This window comes from Terrapene carolina, unplaced genomic scaffold (assembly GCF_002925995.2).
Source record: "Terrapene carolina triunguis isolate 2854851 unplaced genomic scaffold, T_m_triunguis-2.0 Scaffold55, whole genome shotgun sequence".
NCBI classification, from domain to species: Eukaryota; Metazoa; Chordata; order Testudines; family Emydidae; genus Terrapene; species Terrapene triunguis.
Genome location: NW_020664406.1, coordinates 1,759,788 through 1,778,712, shown reverse-complemented (window position 1 = coordinate 1,778,712; position 18,925 = coordinate 1,759,788). Strand labels below are relative to the sequence as shown.

The 18,925-nt window shown below is 42.1% G+C and overlaps 1 protein-coding gene across 1 annotated transcript in view; it reads right to left on the bottom strand.

The window, feature by feature from the left end:
- Positions 1-3,781: 3,781 nt before the first annotated feature.
- LOC113407907 (chromodomain Y-like protein) overlaps positions 3,782-18,925 on the bottom strand; it is a 173,575-nt gene continuing 158,431 nt past the window's right edge. The window contains exons 5-7 of the mRNA XM_026658782.2: positions 10,409-10,619; positions 6,092-6,235; positions 3,782-4,288 (exon numbers count right to left, since the gene is read on the bottom strand). Of these exons, the coding sequence (XP_026514567.1) occupies positions 4,130-4,288; positions 6,092-6,235; positions 10,409-10,619 (514 nt within the window). The 3' untranslated portion in view covers positions 3,782-4,129. The remainder of the gene's footprint in view (positions 4,289-6,091; positions 6,236-10,408; positions 10,620-18,925) is intronic.

The following is an 18,925-nucleotide window of genomic DNA, read 5'->3' as shown; positions in this document are numbered from 1 at the left end:
AGCTAAATATGAGTCAACAGTGTGATGCTGTTGCAAAAAAAGCAAACATGATTCTGGGATGTATTAACAGGTGTGTTGTGAGCAAGACACGAGAAGTCATTCTTCCACTCTATTCTGTGCTAGTTAGGCCTCAACTGGAGTATTGTGTCCAGTTCTGAGCACCGCATTTCAAGAAAGATGTGGAGAAATTGGAGAGGGTCCAGAGAAGAGCAACAAGAATGATTAAAGGTCTTGAGAACATGACCTATGAACGAAGGCTTAAAGAATTGGGTTGTTTAGTTTGGAAAAGAGAAGACTTAGAGGGGACATGATAGCAGTTTTCAGGTATCTAAAAGGGTGTCATAAGGAGGAGGGAGAAAACTTGTTCATCTTAGCCTCTAAGGATAGAACAAGAAGCAATGGGCTTAAACTGCAGCAAGGGAGGTTTAGGTTGGACATTAGGAAAAAGTTCCTAACTGTCAGGGTGGTTAAACACTGGAATAAATTCCCTAGGGAAGTTGTGGAATCTCCATCTTTGGAGATATTTAAGAGTAGGTTAGATAAATGTCTATCAGGGATGGTCTAGACAGTATTTGGTCCTGCCATGAGGGCAGGGGACTGGACTCCATGACCTCTCGAGGTCCTTTCCAGTCCTAGAATCTATGAATCTATGGGAGCCGCGATCGGTCGAACCTGCGGAGGCAGCAGGTAAACAAACCGGCCTGGCCCGCCAAGGGCTTTCCCTGAACAAGCGGCGGACTGGCTTTGAGAACCACTGTCCTAAACTGATCCACACTTTGAGCACCAGTCCAGTTTTGTGAGGAACCGGTGATACTTCTGAAAAAACACATGCCTTGAAGTGTCTGTGTCAACCCCCATCCCCCGAGTGTCATTAAACAAGTGGGGAAAGAAGGGTGCCGCTTTGCTGGATATGACTTTGAATTTACATTCATTTAATAATTGAGGCACTCGTTATAAAGCACAAGGAGGAAAAGCTCAAGGTGTGTAAGTACCTACAAGCTTTTGATTTGGAGGCAAATGCAAAAAAGAGGAAAAAATCTATTTCTAAGCTGGAACTTTCCCAAAATCGTTAATTTGCAATCTTTTTCAAAAGCTAACCTTCAAAAAATAGTGTATCAAATTCCATTTTTGTAATAATTTGTTGATTCTTAGGAGGTAAATCTGGAGTGCCCAGCCTCTGTCTACACATGCACTTATATGTGTGCAGGTGTTAACATTTGCACATGCAAAACCTATGGGTCCAATAGTGGGTTTTTTTTTTGGTTTTTTTTTTTTTTTTAAAGTTACTGGCAAATTTAGTGCACTATCCAATACATACATACAGAGAGAACTCTACATCTAAATGTTAGAATGTGGGAGATAGATTGTGTCTGTCTCCATTCGCTCCCAGGTTTTACATCAGCATAACTCCACAGGCTTTAATGGAGTTTCTCTTGACTTTGAAGGGAGAGAAGAATCAGCCTAGCAGCGAGAGCTTTTTTTCGGTCTAGTTTGGTACATAACAATGTTGCGTATCTCAAAGTATAAAAGCATGTGTTTTTGATGACCCTTGACAGTTTACATGTAGGTGCTGCTTGTGACATTGAGTAGGAAGATTTTTGTAGGCATTGTCATAGTTACAGTATGAACGACTGGGGTAGAGTCCCTGCTGTTTATAAACAAACAGCATAATAGCCAGAACCCATTAATCCCCAAACAGATCTTGGAGAGCTGGATTTGAGCGTCAATTTAATCTCGCTTTAATTATTTTAACCACATCTCAATTTCAGGGTTTTCTTTTATGGGTCACATTATATGATCATTCATTTTCTCATGGATCTTATACAAAAAAAAGGGGGCACATGGTCAGATTATGATGAAGGTTAGGGGAGCATCCCACAGAATAAAGGGTCAGGTTTGTAATCGTATGTATGTGAAACGGGTTGTACACATGACCAGCATGATTAGATAAAGTTCTGCAGGCAGCCTGGCGAGTGTGCGCACACATGGGCATACAGGATGTTGACAGGTTGGTCACCCTATCCAGCAGAGGTTGGGGCTTTTTTGAGTTCGTTGATTACTATGGTGTAGCAAAAGTGGGATTCCTTTCCATTTGAATTGTCTGCATGAGCATGTTGGAAGAATTTCTGACCTGATCCTTATTTACATTAAGGCCCCTTTACAATGCCATGGCAGCATAAAGGAGCATGAAAGTGGATATAGGTGCAATATATACTCACCGTAAGGCTTATTTAGAATGAGAGAGGGGTGTAATGAGTATCTGGCTGAAATTCTACACATCAGAATCTGGTCTAGCATGCTGGGTTTCTTCTCTCCCTTCAATATGATCACTTCCAAACAAATTTCAGTTACTGGTTCGTAGAACTAGTGGGAAAAACTGTATTCTACCCTTTTGAAATGCCTGGGAGGAGAACCTACCATAAACAGATTAGTCTTTTGGAGACAGAATAGCTTCATGTATTCTGTTTTCCCTCTAACAGAATGGTTTACAGCATAGACTCAACTTTCCACTTGACACTGAGGGGAAAATGTAATAGATTAAAGCATTAACCTTTCATTGCTGTAATACCATCACTTACAGGGTTTGTTAAAAAGAGGAGACTCCTTTATCTTGGAAGCTTATCTTTGAAAAAGAGGACTGAGAGAAACCCATTTAAAATGTGTTAAGAAATATTAGTTTTATTTTAACCAATTTTCACAGCTGAATATTTATTCTATAAAAACTTTACAGATTGTACAGTTTATATATAGTTCAAACTACTAGAACAAAGTAGGTCCCACAGATGCAAAAATACTGTACCAATCCAAGGTAAAAGCAATTTACATACTGTACAGCTCTCCACTAGGAAGGGAGGTGGTCAGTTCCAAGTATAAACTTCAAAACTGTACAAAAATAAGGTTTGATTTTTCATTCTTCATAATACATTCAATAAGATTGCAAGCACAGATACCCAAGTAATAGTAGATATCTGCAGTCAGGAATCAGTAACCAGTCCTGAAAGGAATGCAAAATAGGTCTATTTACAGAGGGCACTCTTTTACACCATATTGTGTATATATAGTGTATATTTAAAATAATAAAAAAGCATAGACAAAGAACATTAAACATCTACTATAAGGTAGTTTTTTATAAAAGGAGTTTTTGTATGTAATAGTGTGCCAAAAGAATTTTAACTTATTTAAATAAAATATATTCTAAGTGAACCTAAAATGCATTTTTGGTGTAATACATCAATTAATCCAGCAAATAGAAAAAAAACCATACTGTGTAGAAAGTAGTATTCTCACCCAGCAACAGAAGCACTTATGTAGTTATTAAAAAAAATCAAAACTATTTAAAAAAACACTAAAACTAACTTATAACTTAGGATATTCATATACATAAGATATTCAGTGATTCACTAATACTGCAAAACAAGCTTTTTCCCCCCCTAAGAGACAGTGGTTTCTTTATGCTATCTAAGTAAGAATTAGACATGTTCCCCCCCAAAAAAGGGGTTGAGTGTTTTCTTAGCATAGCTCCTGAGCACACTCTTTTTGGGATATTTATCTAATTAAATCTTTCATTATAGGGTTTTATTCTCAAACAAAAAAAAATTAGAATGTTCCATTAGTTGAGGTATTTCAACCTTCTTCTGAGATCAAGACAATGCCTTATCTTAAGCCACTTGTTGGGTCGTGAAAGTAGGGGTTGGCTAATACCCGTTTCAATTCTGTATTTTAGTGAAGGGGGGGAAGCATTATTCAGACTTCCCTGCCACACACAAAATAATACAACACAATTCATTCCCCCCCCCCACCCCATTCTTTCTGATACAGTACTAGCCAATGATAACAAAAACTAGAGCCTCAAAGAGATGTTTGGTAGTGCACTCCATTATAATTTTTAGTTTGTGTATATAAAGATATATATATATATATATATATATAGGGAGAGTTTTTTTGTTCATTTCTTTTTTAAGATACAGTACTTTACAACCCCTTGACAATAAGCGTGAGGGTCTTTCCAATCCCATCCCCAAGCTTTGAGCTATGGGTGACTTGGTAACAGGTTTTCAAAATAAAATTGGGGCATTTTTATGCCCCAGATGTCCAGGTAAATACAATTCCAGTGTCAGTGCACATCTCATCAGAATTCATCGATTTTCCTTTGCAGGTATTTTAACATAGAGTCCATCCCTTGTGCAGAGCCCCAGATTTTCTTTAAAGCTTCACACTCCTTGTCATTTGCTTGTTCTAAGTCCACCTTCATGATATTACGGACTAAAGCTTTGGATTCTTCAAGCACCTGTAACACAAAACCCACAAATGATATTAGTAATCTGTGTGCTAAATGTTTGTTAGTAAAGTGGAATAGTCACCTGTAGATGTATGTGGGCAAATCCCAATATTGCTAAGAGAAATTATGCACACGAATCTAGGGGACAATATGTCCAACATTGAGCAGTTACTTTTCCATAAAGTAAATACAGGAGCTTCTTCATTCTGTGCCAGATAAAAGTGGAAATATTTGAGTATGAACCAGACTTTACAGATGGTATTAAAAGAGACAGAAGTCATATAACAACTTGGTAAATTCTGATCACAACACTGTGTTTTCCAGGATTGTCTGAATTATAACCTGGTAGACCTTACATCTAAAAAATAGCTTTTTTTTATTTTTAAGTAAAATTTCATAGGCTGCTTTTAAATGCTAAAGTTGATGATTTTTAGACAATTCTTTTGCCCTGCTCCGAAAACAAAGACTTCATAAAAGCAGAAACTGATGTTGATTTGTTGTGAAGATTGTGACTATCTAGTAGTTTAAAATATACTTTGCATTTTGGTAAAACTCCAGCTGGCAGGAGCGCAACTGCCACCTGTGGGCAGGAGCAGAAAGGCTCCTGTATCTTCTTACTATGTGCATCTCTGAGAATTTAAACCTAATTTAACGGAGTGTCCAGAATTTTATACTCATGGTTCTTATGTACAAGTATATTTATATTAGTCTCTTGATGTGTGATAAAATGTTGGTAAATATTTAAGTTACATTGTGTAAGTGGTTCTTTGATGTGAAAGTGGCGGAGTCTGTTCTTTCTTTCTAGGGCAAATGAAGTGCTGACCCCAAAAGCTACTTTGAGCAGGTATGTCATTAAGGGACTGAGACTGTTAGTACTTAAAGATGGTTAAAAAATTCTCCTCCTCCACCCCACCCCACCCCACCCTGGTTTTATTAGTATTTATAGCCAGCTGTTGAGATGAAGGAAAAATCACGGATTATTTTCCATCCAAATTTGGAAACTTCAGTGTTGTTTGTTTTTTGACTGATTTTATTGACTACACCAGGGGTCAGCAACCTTTCAGAAGTGATGTGCCGAGTCTACATTTATTCACTCTAATTTAAGGTTTCGCGTGCCAGTAATACATGTTAACGTTTTTAGAAGGTTTCTTTCTCTAAGTCTATAATATAGAACTAAACTATTTTGTATGTAAAGTAAATAAGGTTTTTAAAATGTTTAAGAAGCTTCATTTAAAATTAAATTAAAATGCAGAGCCCCCCAGACCAGTGGCCAGGACCCGGGCAGTATGAGTGCCACTGAAAATCAGCTCGCGTGCCGCCTTCGGCATGCGTGCCATAGGTTGTCTACCCCTGGACTACACTATTGCTACTGTTAAACACAGAGGAGTTAGCCACACTGTGGTGTTAAAGCAAAGACTCTTCTCTTCCTCCCCTCCTCCGCCCCCCCCAATACACCTGCCATTCATTTCTGTATTTCTGCTCAGTTCTTATGGCAACTATTTTAATTTGGAGTGAGTTAGTATTAGTCTCTTTCTATGTGGAGTATACTCTTAATAACTTAGATTTTGCCTTGTGTTATTAATCCTAGAATCTATTACAGCGTGTGATAATTTGAGAGGTGCCTCTCTCCTTGACCTCTTTATTCTTTAATGATGAGCCTAATAATATTGGAATGCGTTATTAAAACTTTGTGCTCCAATCTACATAATTTATCTCAAGTATTCCATGCGAATTGTTTCTAGAAAGATGAGTGAATGATGTAGTTCATTATTAATCTATTTATAAAATGGAAGAAAATAAAATGAAACTTACAACTGAATTACATGTGACAAGTTCCTTAATTCGAACCATTACTTCCTGTGTGAATGTTCCCGGCCAAAACACTTGAGATACCAATCCTTTTGCACAAGCTTCCTGCGCAGTCAACTTCCTTCCACTGAATAACATTTCATTTGCCTGAGGGGATAAAAAGTTATTTCTGATATGAAATGTAATGACAAAAGAAAAGTTTAAAGGAAAATGTTAATAAAATGCCTGCACTATTGGGATGCTTGGTTGTACTGTAGCTCTCCAGTGTTAATCCAAATACATCAGTAATATATAAAAAGAAAATAGATGTTAAAATTATTGTGTTGCCAACTATCATAACTCAGTAGTTAATCAGAGATGCGTCTGATTAAATAAGAAATCACCAGATAAATACTTGAGAAAAGTCACACTTTTTCCATTCATGAATGGTTAAGATGTAATTCACTTGAAATAGTGCTATTTATAACTCATACTAAAAATAAATCATAATTAGATTGCAACATTAAAAAAAAAATCTGGAAAATAGATGGAGGTGATTACAAATAGCAGTTTGATGCATCTCCTGTGTTTGATTAGTTTTAGTGGTTTAATTTTGACTTCTGCAGCACTAACAAACAGTAACATTCCTCCACAGATCACCATTCAGTTGACTCATTTTCTGTATTGGAAGAAAGCATATTTAAGTCATGCAGCAACAGATTTTGCAGCTTAAAAATTTTACCACTGAGACTTTAAATATTTAAAATGTGATATTCTCACAGGGCCTGATCCCAAAGTCCACTGAAGTCAGTAGGAGTTTTTACAGCAACTTGAATGAACTTTTGATCCGGTTCATAGTATTTCCTCCTTTCTAATTACCTCAGACATATGTTGTTTTAATACTTAATTTAAAAACAGTTGTTTTGAGTAGGTGGATAGAGCTTCTGTTCTTTCTGAATCTTTGAGGCCTAGTTTTAAATAGTATTTTTATGAAATGGATTATAGGCATGGAATGAGAAAATATATTGGAGTGCAGGATAATTCTCTCATGCAGGAGTTAGTGCACTATTATAAATAATGTGTATTATTTTCTAATGTTAAATACACCTATGCTAATATGGTAAAATGTATTATTTGCCCTTAACTTTAAGCACAAATATTTCTATCTTTTAACATTCTATTCCATTCTTAGTAGCTGCTGCATTGATAGTCTTTCTTTAATACCGAGTTGCTACTTTCTACATTAAAGGAAATCACAAGGCTATTCAGTAAATTTATTTGCAGCTGAAACATTACTCAATGACAAGGCCACTGTATCAGAGCTCATGGAATACAGAGAAGAAATATGACACGGATCTGACAGATTTAGCATTTTTTAAGATAAGCAATTGAATAATGCTTGGCTCTTAGCCTTTCATCCAAGGATCTCAAATAACTTACAAATCACTATCCCCATTTTACAGATGGGGAAACTTAAGGCCCAGCATGATTAAGTGACTTAATGATACAGTGAAATAAAAGATCTGAGTTCTTGCTAACAAATAAAGTTACTGATGCCCAGTCCACTAAACACACAGACTACACCATGTATTGAGAGGTTTCATAGAATAGTTTCACTATATTTGCAGATCCAAAGGAAGACACTAAATAGATTTCCATCTCAAGTTGCAGAAAGGAAGCTATGAATCATGTACAAAAAGAGAAGGTGTTGGGTAGATCCACCTATAAATCCACCTTGTGTAAAAAGTTTAACAAAAAGTTTATGAACCTGTTTGCAAAATTGGAAAGTATATTTGTGATAGCTGTTAACCGACAAAATTGTAGCTAAACAGAGTTATAAGAATGTTGCATCATGGACTATCTTATACGCACTTGATGTCAAGTGAACACATCAGGAAAAGGAAGTATCTTTTGCGAGAAGGTACAAAGTGAAGAACTTCTGAACTAACACTGAATTTACTTTTTGTAATTACAAATCTACTTGGGAGTTTATAAACGTAATTTGTCTAATTATTTACCATCTGTAGGAGTGTATGAATGCCAGAGTGACTTTTTATTCCTTTAGAACCTGATAGATCTGGCTGAGCTCTTTCAACAAGAAAGAACTGTAATGAAAAATGTTGTGGTCATGTTAAATCTCATTTACAAGCTACGAAACAGCAGAGCCTCTCCAACTTGAAGTAAGCACTCAGTAGTGTTATGGTTTCACAGGTTTTGAAGGGGAATGCTTTCTGCTATGGGCTGGCACTTAGCTCTTGATCTAGCTCCAATACATGCCAAAACGTTAACAGCAATTTGACCAGAGTCCTGCTGTCAACAATATTCTGCAACCAACACCTGTATTTCTGCTCTGAAAATTGACAGCGCTATTAGCCATTTCCCATAGAAATAGAATAAAATGTAAAAAGTAATGACACAATACATTTCACTAACACTCTGAGTGGTAAGCTGGCTTTTGGGTATGTCTAAACAAAACAAAACAGTGAGTCTGAACCCAGGGCTCTAGACTCAGGGTTGAGCTATGGTGCTACGAATAACTCTAGGCATTCAGGCTCAGGCTCTGAAAGCCCCTTTCTCCCGAAGATATAGAGCCCAAGCCCAAATGGCTACATGGCTATTTTTAGCACTATAGCGCAAGCCCAAGGCTGTACAGCCGGGCTCTGAGATGCGCTGCCATGGGGCTTTTTTGCCATGCAGACGTACTGTTCCTTCATTCCTGTTTCCTACTCATTCTGTTTCAATTCCTCCATCCATTTTGTCCTTATTTTTAAAAAATCCAATTAGCACGTGATCCCCTCTCCCAACAGGTTATAAACATGATTTTAGGGGACAATATGTTCTAGAACGTGGTTATTTTTAAAAAAACCCAACAATATAGGAATTTCTATACTGGATCAGACCAATGGTCCATCTAGTCCAGTATTCAGTCTCTGGCTATCCAGAACCAGCTAATTTAAGAATAATTTTTGCTACAAGTAGAAAAATCAATACATTCCCCAAGGAACATGTAAAGTTCATGCAATCTAAACTCAAACTTTCTAAAAAATTATCAGTCACAAAGTTTCTCAAAACTAGAAACCAAATACAAATGGAAAGGAATGACTGCTCACTTAGAGTAGACACCAGCATGAAAAAATTATTAATCTAACATTTAAATTTTTCTATTAAAGAACTGTATCTGGCAGTCTCACAATGAGGTCTGTTAATTAGTTATGAAATCTATTCAAACTTTAATTACACTAGTAAAATAAAAATTTAAAGTTCCTTCTAAATCAATCAGTAAGTGCATCTGTTTGTGTGTGTGTGTGTGCGCGTGTGGGGGGGGGGGGTTCTAGAAAAAAAAAAATTCAGGCAGCCCTAGGCACGTGCTTCATGGAGCTGCTAGTCAATTTCATACTGGCTTATGCTGCAGGTCTAACATCAAATGCTGCTCAGAAGGATGCATATATATTATGAAATAAAATGCACAGTAGTATGAAGCAAAATGAAAAATAATGCAGGTAACTGTGGCTTTTTTCAGCTTTTTTTAAACTTTACCCCTTCACTTGATTTTTTTTTTTTAAGCTGTATGTAAATGCAGTTTCAGTAGTAACATGATATGGGAACATGTTTTTAACCTACTGATCCTATAGACTACACACTTCCCTGGCATAACACTTAGGAGTGACAAACAAAAGTGTCTTATTGGAACACTTGAGAAATAAAATATCAGGTTATTAATATGTTAATATTAAACAAAGCCACTTCAACTGATATGTGCATCTTAGGAAAGTTTGACGAGGCTACTCATGAGAGAAACAGAGAAAATACATGGACATATTTTACACATTAAGGTAAGATTGTGAGAAGTAAGCAATTATAGGTGGCAGCTAGAAATGCAATACTCCAGTATGGTTGTGCTTGACTTAGGCATTATGCCTTTAGGAGCACTGGGGGAACAGAGCAGTCTCTGCCTCACACCTTTACAGGATGCAGCATGTAATCCCTCATGTGCTGGCCCAGATCTGCTGGCTAATATGGAGGGAGAGGAAGCATGTTTGTGGCCCAGTTTTCCCTTCTCCTTCCCTTTTGGGGAGACCTCTGCCACTACAACCAGTTAGCCTTGCACAAGGAGAAGGGTTATAATTAGCCCATGCACCCTCTCGCTCCTCTTTTGTATACCCATGGAGGCCTCGTCACAGCCTACTCAGAGTAGATAAGCAAAAAATATATTTATTTCTCATGAACCATTTTCATAAAACAATTACAATCCACGCACCAATGAAAACATGACAGGATCACTGTAGATAAAGCACTAACGGGGCAGAAAGCTGATTATTTATTTTTATTAAAGTTACTTACAGAAGCCAGGCCCATTATCCTAGGAAATGTGAGGGATGAACATCCATCTGGACTCTGTCCAAAAGTAGTGTACGGTGTCTGAAACCAAGCCTTCTCATTAGCCCAAACCACATCACAGAGAGATAATATTGATGCTCCAAGTCCAATGGCTGGGCCATTTACTGCTACAATGATGGGCTTCTTAAACTGAATAAAAGTATTCACAAAATTCCTGAAAAGAAATGAACACTCCATCACTACACATTTTAGCAGCAAAATGTATCAGCCACTCAGCACTCAGTAATAAACAGCAACTAGTTGTAAACAACATTTCAAGAACCTGCTCTATTCCCTCACCCTCTGCAGAACACAACCACTGGGTATCTGCAGACCTCCCACGACCCTACCCGGTCCTTATGGAGTGGCTGTGTGTGGCAATTGACACCATTGGTAGCAGACCATTACTGAGTATGCTCAGACAGCATTCCCAGATTTATCGTAAAACAGAGAGGAAGGGGAGCCTTCCCTGAAAAAACAAATCTGCTTTTTGGAAACAAGTGGGAAAAGATCCATCAATAACTTCAGCCCCATTATCAATCACAGATCTTTAAAACCTTCTCCCCTTCATCCCTTGATCTTCCATGTTCATCATGATCCTCAGAGGTCTAGGTGCCTTAAGGATAAGCAAACTCATCTTCCTTTAGCCACCCAGAACAACATCAGTTTATTTCAGTGACCAATGGTGTCAAAAGCTTGGATAACGCGTGGGTTTCCATGTAGAATTGTGGAGTTCAAATGTGTACCATGAGTGCCATCTGGATAAGACAGAAGCATGCAATCAATCACAGGGAAATGGCAATGAAGAGGGAATAAAATATTGAGAGCCCGGGGGTGACAGTGGCCATTTAAATGTTTAGGTTTATAGGGTAACAGCTCAGAATACTTCTCAACGTATCACATAATTTGGATTTGGTGAAATTTTCTCTCTTCCCATATCCAAAGTTTATTCCAAACTGGATTACCTCACAAACACGAAGCACCTTCAAGCAACTATTACATTGAAATGTGTAATATTTTTGAGACCTAATTTAGAATTGGGAAGGGAAGATGGGGGATTATATTGTGGGGAGGGGGCAAGAGAGCCCCTGGCATGAGGGAGGGGTTGTAGGGAGTTCCTGAAATAGAGGGAAATGGGAGGATGACACACATGGAACTTGTGGGGATGGGGGAGAAATGGAGGGATGCAAGGAGCCTCTCATATGTGCAACAAAGCATGCAACCCTCAAGTATGTAAACATCTCAGGACAACAGCCCTTTCTGTTTAGCTCGCTGATTCTGGCTTTACATTAAAAATTACTCCTAAGTGAGAAGGTCTGGGATAGACTTGAAAAAGCTGAGTAGTCTTGTCTGCAGTAGAGAACACCACCATCAACACTTTCAAAGGTGTGACTGCCTGGGGTAGGAGTACTGCATGAAAGCATTATACTGGTGCAGCTTTCTGTTCACAATAGCCCTGCAATGGTGCTGGCTATCCTCATGCACTATTGCTGAGGTGCGGTACAAGTACAGCAAGCACTTCCAAAAGTGTTGGCATTGTTTATGCTAGAAAAATTCAGTAAAGTCAACGTATTATTGTTTAAGCAGGCCAAAAAGGATGGAGACAAAAATGAACATGATGAGACAAAAGGAAACAGGCTTGATTAGGCACTGTATTGTCTGAAACCACAAATGTTTTGAAACAGTGAAATATAGTAGTTGTAAAATAGTGGCAAATCAATTTCCACATCTGTATATAATCTTGCTGCTTCTTTGAGTGATGGTCCATATACGGATTGCAAACGTGGATGCGCAGGTGTGCCATGTACCAGAGCCAGAAGTTTTTCATAGCAGTGCCCGTTGACCCACACGTGCATCGTGCATTCCCTTGTGTTTGCAGCTGAGGCTATAATAGGCTGTGTGGGTCAATGCCGCTCCAGTTCCCTCCTACTGCTGCATGACTGGAGTTGGAACCCCCGTTCCTCTATGCTCTTAGCTCCGCTGAGATAGTGATCTTTGCCCTTTTATCTGTATATAGTTGTAAATAGTTTGTTTTTCCTTGCAGTTAGTAGAGTTAGTGTAGTTTTTTCCCTCTTTGGAGGGCAACCCCCCCGCCACCCAAATACAGGGACTATGCCCTGTGAGCCTGGCTTCAAGAACTGTGCATTGTGCCCATGCTCATTTTTGGTGAGCGACGAGCAGCAACACTGCTTGTATTGCCTCAGAGAGGCCCATGTTGCCATCCATTGCAGCATTTGCAAAGTGTTCCAGGCCTGAATGCAAGGGCCTTGAGATCATCACCACAGGAAGGTCCTCATGGAGGAGGCCATGTGCCCGTGTGTGCATTCAGACCTGGAACTGGCAGAACTGGTGGTGCACACACACACACCCTCCCTCCATAACCGGTGACCAGCGCTCCTCCAAGCACCGGATCCACTGGTACCTTGGCTGTCGAAGAAGCCCCGCCATGAGGGGGAAAAGTACAGCCATGGCCACTAGAGCAGATCCCCGACCAGGACGCAGCGTTCCCTCCCTGAGCTGTGCCAAGTCGGGTGAGAAGTCGTGCATTGACCTGACCACTCCACCACCTAAGGATCCCAGACTTGAGGGTAAGGCAAAAAAGAAACACGATCTAATGGTACTGTCGGCTTCACCTGTGCCCACGCCGGTGCTCTCCCCCTTGCGTTTACCGCCCATCCCACCAGCTCACCTAATGCCGCCTGGACCCTCAGCGCCACCCCACGACACCCCACACCTCTGGTCGCCTAGACCCACTGCTCTCTACTGAGGTCACCGCTCCTCTCCACTCACCCATGGGACCTGCTGATAGGCAGAGACCCTTACTTCGGGCCTTATAGGCTGCCCTGTGATCCAAACTCAACGCCCATCACCCATCCCCCGCTCCCCATCTGGCAACCTCTGTTTACGAGAAAGACAAACCAGACGTTGAACCGGTCCCGCTGGTCCCGACTGTGGCCTCCTCTTCCCTGGATGAGGCGTTTATCCCTGCCTTGCTCGCCCCACCTGACAACTACTGTCAATATAGACGCTCCCCAACTTACACAAGCATTCCATTCCGGAATGCCTTGCGTAACTCGAATTTTGCATAAGTCGGAAACGTATACCCGACAATTACTCAAAAAAAAAAACAAAAACACCCCCCCAAAACAACAAACAAACAAAAACAAACAAACAAACCCTCCTATTTCTAGCTTACGGAACTTTTCCCGTAAGTGCGGATTTGAGTAAGTCGGGTTTGCGTAACCTGGAGGGCGTCTGTAGCAGGAACTGCTCCAGCGGGTGGCAATGGCTCTGGGAATCCTGGCGGAGGAAGTCCAGGACATACACCATCAATTACTGGACATCTTCCAACTGCAGGGACCCTCTTGCATGACCCTTCCTGTCAACGAGGCTATTTTACAGCCAGCACAAGCGGTCTGGCATACCCCGCCTCCTGTGCTCCCACTCCCAAAAGGGCTGAATAGAGATACTTCATCCCCGCCAAGGGTGCAGATTTGCTCTTCACCCACCCATCTCCCAACTCTCTAGTGATCCACGCAGCAATGGAGTGGGTCCACCAGCAACCCCAATGCTCCACTCCCCCGGACAGAGGGGCAAAAAAGATTGACCTGCTCAGCAGGAAGGTCTACTCTTCAGCAGGGCTCCAATTTCACATTGCGAACTATCAAGCCCTGCTTGCGAAATATGATTTTCTTAACTTCTCAAAACACGCTGAGTTTAAAGATCAACTGCCAGCAGACAAGCAACAGCAGTTCCAAATTTTCTTGGATGAGGGGAAGCTCAGGGCAAAGTTGGCCTCCAAGTTGCTGTGGATGCGGCCGACACAGCCTCTCGGTCACTGGCAACTGGTGTTGTGCTCCGCAGAGACGCATGGCTGTAGTTCTTTGGTTTCCCGCAGGAGGTCCAAACCACCACTGAAGACCTCCTTTTCGATACATGAAAACAATTCAACGAAAAAAAATGGATGAATCCTCCATTCCCTAAAGGATTCGTGAGCTATCCTCCACTTCCTCGGCATCTATGCCCCAGCCCTGAGGTGCAGGTAGAAACAATTGTTCTGCCCCCGACCACTCGCCCCCTACCCACCGTATTATCAGCAGTAAAAGGAACCACAATGTTGAGGTCAATAGTCACACAGGCCACAATATATGGCCTCTGCCACAACTACCTCCTTGACCCAGCAGCAGTCAAAACAGCAGTTTTGACATACTAGTCAAGATCTACAAACCACTCCCGATCCCTACTGCGGCACCCCATATCATCTTAGGGGACCGTCTTGCCCCATTCTCCCACAATTGGGGCAAGATCACCACGGGTACTTGAGGTCATCTATCATGGAAACTCCATAGAATTCTTCTTGTCTCTTCATCACCCTGGACCCCCTGGGGAGACACATCCCATTAATCCCTCCTCCAACAAGAAGCCAATGCTCTTCTCCTCAAGGGTGCCATAAAGCTTGTCCTGTTTCACTACAGGGAATATGGCTTTTACTCTGCATACTTCCTCATCCCACAGAAAGGCAGAGGCTAGAGACCTGTCCTGGACCTCTGAGTACTCAACAGATTCATTAAGAAATCCAAGGTTTGCATAGTGACGCTCGCGTTGATTATCCTCTCTCCCCACTAGGGAGCCTGGTTCGCAGGTCTCGACATGAAGGATGTCTATTTCCACATTGATACTCACCTGGCCCACCGTAAGTTTCTTCAGTTCATGGTGGGACACCACCATTACCAATTCTGAGTGCTCCCCTTCAGTACAGTTATAGCTCCATGAGTCCTCACAAAAGTCACACACATGCGATGCCTGGCCTACCCCATGTTTCCTTACCTAGACAACTGGCTCCTCATTGCACTTTCCCAAGTCCTCATCGTAGCCATCCTACCTCTTCGCACCCTTCTTACCTCCCTTGGCATTTGCATCAACAAGGAGAAGTCAGTCTTCGTCCCTTCCCAGATGATCAACCTTATTGGGGCCTGACTGGATTAAATCGTGGCACATGCCTTGCTCCCAGAGGACCACTTCACTATGTTCAATTCCTCAATCATGAACTTACGCTGCCAATCCCGCACCACCATCTGCCACTGTCTCTCCCTTCTGGGACATATGGCAGCCTGCACCGACGTAATGCCCCATGCCCGCCTCCACATGCGGTGTCTTCAGATGTGACTCCTCTCCATCTACAGACCACACAGAAACCATACTGACAGTAGAGTTTGACTTTCCCAGACGGTCCTAGTCTTCTTTACATGGTGGACCGACCTCTCCAAGGTCATGACTGGTTCCCCTTTTTTCTCCTCCTACCCCGCAAGCCACCATCACTACAGATGCCTCCCTCACGGGCTAGGGGGCCCACTTGGCTCACCATAGAGCCCAATGCCAGGATGCATATCAACATCTTGGAGCTGAGAGCGGTCTGTTTCTCATGCCGTGCCTTCCTTCCCCTCATATGGTCCTGCCACATTCAACTGCTCTCAGACAACATCGCAGCAGTTGTTTATATTAACAAGTAGGGCAGGGCCAAGTCTCCCTCCCTCTGTGCGGGGTCCATCCATCTGTGGAACTGGTGCATCAAACACCAAGTCACACCCCAGGCCACATACCTCCTAGGCACCCAAAGCTCCCTCGCAGACACGCTCAACAGGTCCTTTCACGTGAACCACGAGCGGGAGTTGCACAACGCCACTCTCCAATAGCTCTTCAGCAGCGGGGGCGTCCCCCATTCGGACCTCTTTGGGACCAGAGAGAATCGCAAACTGCTCCTTTATTGCTTCAGAGAGGGCCATGGGCACCGACTCACAGGGAGATGCCCGTCTCCTCCCCTGGATGGGTGATCTCTGCTATGCCTTTCTCCCCATTCCCCTCCTCCCGCAAGTCTTACGCAAAATTCGCAAGAACCGAGCTATGGTGATCCTGGTAGCCCCATTCTGGCCTCGTTAGTATTGGTTCACAGACCTCTTCCGCCTCTCCGCTCGTACACCACTCTGCCTCTGCACATGCCTGAATCTCTTCACTCAGCGCCATCCCAATCCAGGCCCTATCCACCTCACAACCTGGTTTTTGGATGGAGCTTGGGGATAGACAAGAGGTTTTTGACCCTAGTGTGCCATATCCTTATGCAAGCAGGAGGGTGTCCACCACCTGCTACTTGGAGCAGTAGAAGTGCTTCCCCTCATCGGTGCACCGCCATCGCCACCCACTGGAGACGATCTCCATACTCATCATCCTTGATTACTTCCTTGAACTTTAAATGTTGGACCTCACCATCAGTTCCATACGGGTCCACCTGGCAGTGCTTAGTGCCCTTTTCCCCCATTTCTGTGTCCATACACCCTACTACTGTACACTTCCTAAAAGGTCTGCTTAATACCTTCTCGCGGGTGCTCAAACTCCCACCTTCATTGGACTGTAACCTGGTCCTCTCCACCCTCACAAAACCGCCCTTCGAGCCCCTCACCACATGCTCTCTCTCCCACCTCTCCATGAAGGTTATCTTCTTAGTTGCCATTACCTCGGCAAGACGGTCAGCAACCTTATGGCCACAATAGCTGACCCCCTCCTTACACTGTCTTCCACAAAAAGTTAAAGTTTTCCTGTGGCTGCGCCCCAATTTCTTCCTGAAGGTGGAAGCAGAATTCCACTTGAATCAGTGCAGTCACCTCCCACTCTTCTATCCTAAACCTACGCCTCCCATATGACCAGAACACTGCATTCCCTCAACGTCCAACATGCGCTGGCGCTCTACCTACAATGCACCCGTGCCTTTTGGGTATCACCAACACTCTTTATCACCATTGCTGATGGATGCAAAGGTCTAGCCCTCTGACAGCGAATCTCCAAGTGGATTTCAGGGTGCATTCATGAATGTTACATGTGCACCGATATCCCCCACCTCTTGGATTCACGGTGCACTCTAACTTGAGCGCTCAGCAACCACATTTGCCTGTTTCATGGACGTTCTGTGGCAAGACATCTGCCGCACAGCATGGCGCTCCGTTCACAGTTTCATGTCCCACTACACCATCGTCCTGGCACCAGCTGCAGATGCAGTTATAGGCCGTGTTGTACTCCAGATCACACTTCCTCATACCCACCTCCATGCTGATCACTTACCTGTAACAGAAGGCTCTTTGAGATGTGTGGTCTCTATTTGGATTCCAAGACCCACCCTCCATCCCCTCTGCTTTGGCCTAGACTACTTAGTGGTAAGAGGAATACTGGAGTGGCATCGACTCACACATCCTATTATAGCCCTGGCTGCAAACACGAGGATGATGCACGATGCACATGTGGGTCAACGGGCAGTGCTAAGAAAACTTTCTAGCTCCGGCGCATGGGACGCCTGCGCACCTACATTTGGAATCCAAAATGGGACCACACATTTCAAAGAACCTCCAGTTACAGGTAAGTAACCTCCTCTTTCTCAAGACAGAAGGGGGTCTGACATTAAAAGAATTCTGTGGAGAAACCTGCTGATATTAAAAAAGTACCTATATTTTCTTAGTTTGATTTTCTTCCCACTATAAAAATAAAAAAAATCTTTTCCTTAGAACAAAGCCCTAAGAGCAGAGAAGTAGGCAGCAAAGTACCAAAGCTTTCTTTAAGATGTTTTGGAATGCACAGACTGGGCTGTTACTCCTTTGCTGTCAGAAAGGGTGTTACCTGGTGAGTTTAAGACAGGATTTCAATTTCAGATATTTTCTAAAGCCTCCTCATCTCAGGAGGAAAATATGAGGAAGACAGCTCGGCATGGTCGGGAAAGGGAAGATCTTTTGGTCCAGTATGGTATCTCAGAATCTGATTAAGGTCTTGTCCCATCAAATGTGGTCCCTGACTGGTATGAACATCAGTACAAATTCTGAAGGAAAACACACTATTCTAGACCATAAAACATTTCTCCTGGTCACTGTGTTGCTAGCTATCATTTTCAGCAGAGGATGCAAAACTTAGTCATTATCTTGTGTTATTGCTTCTAATTTGGCTTTCTTGGAGGAGCAAGGCATCTTAATGTCAATTAACTCAGCTGAAAACACTTTGGGCCATGTAATACATACTGACCACAACAGCTAGCCAGCAGACTGGGCTCAGAAACAGCTTAACAGAAGAGGGTTTTAGAAGGCTGAGCATATATGCCCCTTCCTTAGAGCAAAAAATCACTATCCTAGAGGGAAGGGCAGAAAAACTGTCTTTTAGGGTTGGCATTTCTACTCCTTTTATCTAATTAGTCTCAGTCACGTTGTGCTTAAAGTCCATGATTCCAGAACAAAAGTTGTAATAGATTTTATATGACTTAAATAAGGCAGAATGGAGATTGCCCCCTTCACCTCAATGGTTTTCTCCAATTTTCAGCTGGTAGAATTGTACAGGAGCTCCTTTTTGCTTCATAATTAAAAAAAATAGAAGATAAAATGTTTGTAAAAATTTGAGAATTTGGGCCATAGCTACAGCGTTTCATCAACATAATGCAGTTGTTGGAAAACAACG